The sequence below is a fragment of the Anneissia japonica genome, unplaced genomic scaffold (assembly GCF_011630105.1).
Source record: "Anneissia japonica isolate Jap-2015-1 unplaced genomic scaffold, ASM1163010v1 scaffold287858_len863314_cov180, whole genome shotgun sequence".
Lineage (NCBI taxonomy): Eukaryota > Metazoa > Echinodermata > Crinoidea > Comatulida > Comatulidae > Anneissia > Anneissia japonica.
The window spans coordinates 831,633-838,942 of NW_022693771.1; the positions used below are offsets into that span (position 1 = coordinate 831,633).

At 35.7% G+C, this 7,310-nt stretch overlaps 1 protein-coding gene across 1 annotated transcript in view; it reads left to right on the forward strand.

The window, feature by feature from the left end:
• The window catches only part of LOC117100917 (protein rolling stone-like), an 8,749-nt gene extending 1,693 nt beyond the window's left edge, over positions 1 to 7,056 (forward strand). The window contains exons 2-3 of the mRNA XM_033240762.1: positions 2,940 to 3,165; positions 3,760 to 7,056. Coding sequence (XP_033096653.1) covers positions 2,940 to 3,165; positions 3,760 to 4,313 — 780 coding nt within the window. The 3' untranslated portion in view covers positions 4,314 to 7,056. The remainder of the gene's footprint in view (positions 1 to 2,939; positions 3,166 to 3,759) is intronic.
• The last annotated feature ends 254 nt before the right edge of the window (positions 7,057 to 7,310 follow it).

Genomic DNA, 7,310 nt, shown 5'->3' on the forward strand with positions numbered 1-7,310 from the left:
ATATATATGGCGAGGCAAAAACAATTATTATATATTTGATTACTGTTGTCTCCCCACTGGGATAAAAAGAAAAAGCAGCCTTTGTTTTAAACGATTAGAATGATATGATTTTCTGACGACAGAAGGAAGAGCCTTACAGAATCCATGTATGTAGAATTTTCAAATGATTTATGCGCACACAATGGCCGAATGAGACGAGATTGATTGTGGTTGCTATGATGAATAGGAACATTAATCTCTGGAAAGCCTTTATATAAAACGGGATGCCAACACAATTCTGGGTACACTCCTAACTGAAAGTGGAAAAAATGCTAATACCAAGGAGGAAATGGTTATACATAGGCCTATTTAAGTTATGCCAAAAGGTACCTACATGATATCGTGTATATACAGTATTCATTACTAAGCCATTTATATCATTATCAAGACACATTTTTAAAATAATGTACATTAAAATATATTTTAAAAATGCCAATGGCAGAATACGACTAATGTTCAAGGTAATGTGGAATTTCATACGTCGCACTTGGATATTGGTATGCGTATGCTTTTGTTTGGTCATAAAAGATTCAGAATTACGAAATATAAGCGGGGATGAATATAATTAATTCTGAGGTTTAACAATATAATGCCATGCGTGTTAAGTTTAGTAAGTAAAATAGGAAACGTGGATCGGAAGCTTATAATATAAATTCGTGACTGTCGGATCACGTGATTGGCATAATTCATTGGCATATTCAATTCAATTTCTTCAAAATATACCCCACCAAGTGGAAGAGAAATACAAAAAAATACATAAAAATACAAAGCACACAATTAAAATTGAACTAGAATAATTTAACTAAAAATATATATATTACTTGAATGAGTCATTTTTTGTTAATTTAACATGTTAAATTACAACTGTACGATTACGTTAATTTATTATAAAACCGAAAGGTCCACTGATTAATCTCAGATAAGATAGTATAATACATACTCCAAGTATCGAAATGCACGCCATCATGTCTGGATTCAATATTTCGACATTAATTATGTCATTCCTGATGACAACATACTTAATGTCGAAATATTGAATCCCGACATTTCGATACTTGGAGTATGTATACTATCTAAATTAATCATTATTTTTGTTTTTCAATAATTGCTACGGTACTTTACAAAGGTAAAGAGCATTTTATTTTATTCGAAACTCATATACATGATATAAAAAAACACGCAAAAAAGTAGTATAAAGTTCAACTTACTCCCATGGTCCAATTGTAACGTAATTTCGATCAACTCGGGTCAATTAAATTTCCAACCATTGTGAAGTAGACGTATAATTGTAGCGATTGTAAAGATTTTAAAGTAATTATAATAAATAAAACAACTCTTAAGTTTTTCTCGAAAAACACACAACCAACACAGAGACAATGGTAGCGGCGGCGCAATGGCGTAACGCCCGTGAGCTCTCGGGGGCGTAGCTCCGGGCCCGAACTACTACCCAGGACAGTAAGCCTTGACCAGTCTTTCTAGCCATGGAGTTAGGTAGGAAGATTACCCACCACTCAAAGTCTTTGTTACTTCGAGAGCAAAAATACTTTTGTCACGCAAGGCCCACCGACACTTTCTCGCTCCTGGTCCCATGATTAGTCGTTACGCCACACTGTAGTGGCGATGGTGGTAGTGGCGATGGTGGTAGTGGCGATGGTGGTAGTGGCGATTGTGGTAGTGGCGATGGTGGTAGTGGTGATGATGGTAGTGGTGATGATAAAGATCTTGTTAATGATGGTGGTGTGGTGTAGAAGAGAATGGTAGTGGTGGTGGTGATATACAGTAATGTGATGGTGATGATAATGATTTTGATGCTGATGGCGGCGCGCGCGTGTATTTTGAGATATTAACCATCCGTGATCCCATATACAATACCGTAGCCAGGTTTTTCAAACAGTGCTGGAAAATATCAGTGTGGACCCACTTTACCCGTAAATTCAAATGATGTGGATCCATTTTCTTAAGTTGACCCATTTTATGCAAAAAAATATGAAAAATCTGGACCCATTTTCTTAAAAGTGAACTCATTTCGTTTATAAAACAGCATAATTTAGACCCATTTTTGAAAATTTGGACCCATTATTTGTGGACCCAATAGAAAAATTGTGGGGACTGTCCCAACTGTCCCAATAGCTGGCTACGGCATTGCTCATAAACAATATCAGACAATATCCAGTACTGAAAATAATGCTACGCCTTGATGTTCATTGCTATATCCTCTGAACAAGGCTAACAAGTTATCTGGAAAAGTACACCTTACTGGTGAATGCGTTTTTATGCCTTTGCTTCTCCTCAGCTTTTTATATCTTTTTGTCTGTTCGGATTTTTTACTTTTGTATTTTGCCGAAATGAATAAAATCAAAGGTATCTTGGAAAATAGAAGGCCTAGCGTATTATAATTATATTAGATAATGTATTTATAATCGTTGATTGCAGTGGCGGCGCTGTGGGGGCTCGGGAACATTTCCCCCAGAACATTTTCTTGCCCCCACCCCCAAGTTTTCTCCCAGAAAAGAAGAAAAAACCACAATTATATGTATTTTCTACTTTACTCTCGTCGGGGACCTTGTCCCCAAAAAAATCGTACCTTGCTCCTCACATACCCCCAGAATTCAGACGCTGGCGCCGCCACTGGATGGTGGTGTTGATAATAATGATGATAATTATAATTTCATCTTTATGACTAATAGGCATAGGCCTACAGTACGCAATAATTATTTTACAAGTTTTATGAAATATCAATGATAAGAACATCTGCAATAAAAAAAAAATTATCAAGTATTTGGGGACGTACGGTAACATCGTCACTTCAGACGTCAGGTAGGGCAAAACGAATCACCTCTATAATATTTTCCTGATGTCGCAAACACACACAGAAATAATTCGTTGTTTTCTTTATTCAGTGTAATTGGAAGTGGCAGCCTACTTCGTACATTTTGTACCGCCATTTGATCGCCGTTTATCAGCTGACTTGGTGTATCCTGGTGATAGTGGAATGGGGTACTGATCCACACTACTCTCCCGTCGATACCAAATGGAAATGGTTAATTTACATATCTGATTGGAGTTACCTGTTGCTAACCTTGTATTTCATATTTGCGGCTGTAGCAGTAACGGTGTACCATGCGTGTGAGTTTAGTTGTCCGTTATTTTTTATGGTGGCAATCAGTGGCGGTTCCAGGAATTCGGAATAAAGGGGGCCAGGGAAGAAACTTTATTGTTGCACCTCTAGATTGCCGGCAATGGCACTTTCAGACCTCAATTTTATTAATATTTTTCTTTTTTCTCCATTTTTAAAAATAATTTGGAAAACACCCTTTTTGTGTTTTAGAAAAATCAGCTGTACAATAATATATAAAATGTTTTCCTCTGGGGTCATGGCTTTATCCACTCTAAAATTTAATAATAACAATGGCAATTATACTATGATAATAATTAAAATGATATAAGTGATCATAATGGTGATCATACTTGTAATGATACTGTATAATGATAATAATAACAATATTGATATTAGTGATGATTCATACTTTGGCCTAATATTTAAAATAGGTAATATTACCAATAGTAATATTATACCAGTAATAATTTTAATATGTATTTAAAAGCAATTTTAAGATGCATGCGCTGGTTGTTTACTGTTTAACAAAATGATGGCCGAAACCAACTTGAGAAAAAATAAAATGGAACTTGAAACGTAATAATTGTCGCTTGTTTTATCAGGTAATTGTAATTCTTCTGACAAAGACCCAAGTATAGAGCTGGCTGAACGAGGCGGCGGTAGTAACCAGAACAACTTCTACGAACCCAGCATGCCGTGGTACTTGAAATTTATGTGGTTTTTGCAAGTGACAGCCTACAGCGCCGCAGTGGCCGTTACGATCCTCTACTGGGTGTTGGAGTACGATCCTCCCGGTGACAGCATCCACGCATACGGAGTCCACGTTCACGGAGTGAACGTAGTGCTTGTTCTTATTGACCTACTCATCGTCGCAACCCCGTACCGCCTTCTCCACTTTATCTACCCATCCTTGTATTCATTTGTTTACTTCGTTTTTACGGCTATCTATTGGGCTGCCGGTGGCCTCAATCCGAACGGAAATCCATGGATCTATAAAGGTAGCCTGGATTGGGAGACCGATCCTGGATTGTCAGCGATCGTTGCCGCATTAACTGTGGTTGTAGCTGCCCCTATGTTACAGGTTTTATTTTGGTTGTTATTCAAGATAAAGGAATTTATTTTCAGAAAATGTTGCGGAAATGGTGAATTTGCTTAAACGATTCAATACATCACCCTGATATATGAGCTGTCCAATGTTTAGAATCTCAAAACAGCCGCAGCACACAATGCACACGTTAGAGTACGAATACAGGAAACAGTTTTTAGCCGGTATTACTTAACTCCTAGAAGTTTTGGCTCTCTGTAAGTTTAACAGTATCTTATTGGGGTCTATGTTGACTCGCAAGAGAGGTTTAGAACTCGAATTATACTCAGTAGACTTTATGCAGTTCCTTGTTATGTTTTATTGTATATCACAATCAATCAAATATACAAAATATGCTGACTCTATAAAGTCTCTCTTCTTGTTCTAAGTATTCTTCTGATCACTTTGTATTATGTAAACATAAAACGTTTCCTCTCTACTATCTTTCTATCTCTATCTCTGTGTTTTCTTCTCTGTCTCCTTATCTAATAATTTCATTCTCTCATATATATTTGGGACCAAAGAGGAAGAGCTATATAGATTCCAAGAAGATGGGTAATGATACATCATTGACTCATCAAGTACCTGTTTAAGACACATCTACTACCTGGGTGAATAACCTTAGTTTCTTTCTGAAGTTGAAATAAGGTAGGACTGGAATGTACCTGCTGTTGGTGCCAATGTGGGTTTCCTTGGAATTTATACATGACAACAGCTCGACAAACAGCCCTGTATTAGTTGAGGAACTAAGAATTATACAATGGAAATTCAATGCAGTACTTGTAAATAATTACTTTATATATTCACGAAGACGATAGTTTTTATAGGCTTCATTAATCAGTTATTAGCTTTCGGTTTTGAAATATTTCCCTGGCAAATTATTGATTCCTTCATTAATGCTAATTAAGTATATGCATACCGGTAAGTGATGTCGTTCTCATCTCTACAACTGGCAGTATTGGGCCAATTTAACGACATTGGGTCACTTAATTGAACAAATTCAGTAGTTTAAATTGTTTAGGAAAATTCCCGTATATTGACAAAGACAGTATAAGTAGGTCTGTCAAGCTTTAGTGCTGACTAATTACCTTGTTTTAATGAGGAGGTTTGGTATACATTGACCTACTATGAAGTCCACGTATAAGTATGTTTCGGACTAAAACGTTTAATTTTCGGTAAAACAGTATCTTATTAGTGTACTGGAATTTTTATTACATATTCAAGTTATTTTTATATTTTATATGTTTATAATTCTTTAAAAATACCCGAAATACATTGTAGCAGTCAGAGAAAACCCGTATCACTCGTCGTGTAATGTAAATTAATCCTGTTTATTCAAAAGTGAAATTTGTTCAATTGACACTTGAATCGTTATTACTGATAATAAGCACTCTTGTAATGTCAAGTGTCATGACTAAAGTAAATGTATATATACACAAACAATCAAGTATCTTCTGATTTGGTTTTATAAATCGTTTGTATAAATACTGTACTTAGATTACCGTATTTATTCGAAGGGGCTTTTTTTTTTTCATTTTTCAAGTGAGGCGTTTATTTTTTAGTCTAATAATAGTACGGATACATAATATATTCTCAGGTTACCGCTCCTTTATTTATTTCACCGGAAATGTAGAGCTAATTAACACAAAATGATTATAAAAAAGTGTTATTGTATTATCACGATAGCGTATAGATTCTAGAGTAACAATAATTTGATACTACTTGAAAAAGTAGTTTCAGACTGAGTAAAACATTAGTGATAGAATGGTGTTGCTCCCATTATGTTTATTCACGGCCTTCATTTTTGGAGACGTTCTTGGGGATGTGTTAACTTACTCGAGGGGAGTTTAATGCTGTACAGACAATCTTGAATAATAGACTAAATTATAAAATACAGACTAAATTTATAATAGGGAGCCTTCGCTTGCACGACGACGGTAGGATGTGAACGTAATGACGTCACTTTAAGAAGTCATATGCGCATGCGCTGCGAGATCGAGAAGTTCAATACGGTAGGATGATCAGATAAGATATTATAATACATACTCCAAGTAGGATGATCACGCATGAGTAAATCCGTTCTAACGTCCCGTCGTTGCTCAGATCGAAAGCTCCCTAAGCTTGGTTCACTTAAAATCGCTACACTGTTGCAATGTTTTCATTGCAATTGTATACTGCGTAGCAGTCCCCGACACAATCGGGAAGGCTCCCTGATTCGACCGACCAATCAGCACCACCGAAAACTGTCGGCGATAGCGTGTAGCGATGTTATGGAAACCACGCTTATCTTATCTTGGCATCTTGGTTTCCATACAATAATAGGCATCATTAGTTTCCTGCATGCCCGATAGCGTTGGGGATTGCTCCGCAGTACAACGATTGCGTACCGTACCGACATTGTAGCGATTGTATGGAAACCATGCTTAAGCCTTATTATATGCGTTGACATTAAATAGGCCTATAGAAAATTACGCTTGAACTACTACTTGTCAAATATGCTTTTTGTGTCTTGGAAAAATCAGTGGTACTCCGGAGCCTGAGTTTAAGGCATCGGAAAGACCTATGCTATTTAACGATGGTGAGGGTTTTTAATGGTTTTGTTCTATTTTAGCCTATACTTTTATGATCAGTATCTATTTTAATTATCTTCGTACAAACGGATTTTTCACCAGTGATGTTTGTAAATAATTTAACGAATTAAATAAGTTGTAAATATATTTACCAGGTATTAGATAATTAAATACTTAATTTTGATATTTACTGTATTGAATGGCAGTTGTGATGTGATTAATAATAAATACCATATTATTTTTGATTCATTTGATTGTATTCTTTTGTGTAGACCCTATATTTATTTCGTGTTTTTTTGTTTTTCACTTTTTTTCTTACTATCCGAACAGTCAGAACTCCTTAAGTTAGGAACAGGATTAATTAAAAAAGAAAGAAAAAAAAGGTAATGGCATAGTTAGATCTGTTGATTTAGAATAACACAAACATTATTTATAATAAAGCACAATGATAAAGCTGTAAAAAAAACCAAAAAAACAAGCGAATGAATGCCACATCAGC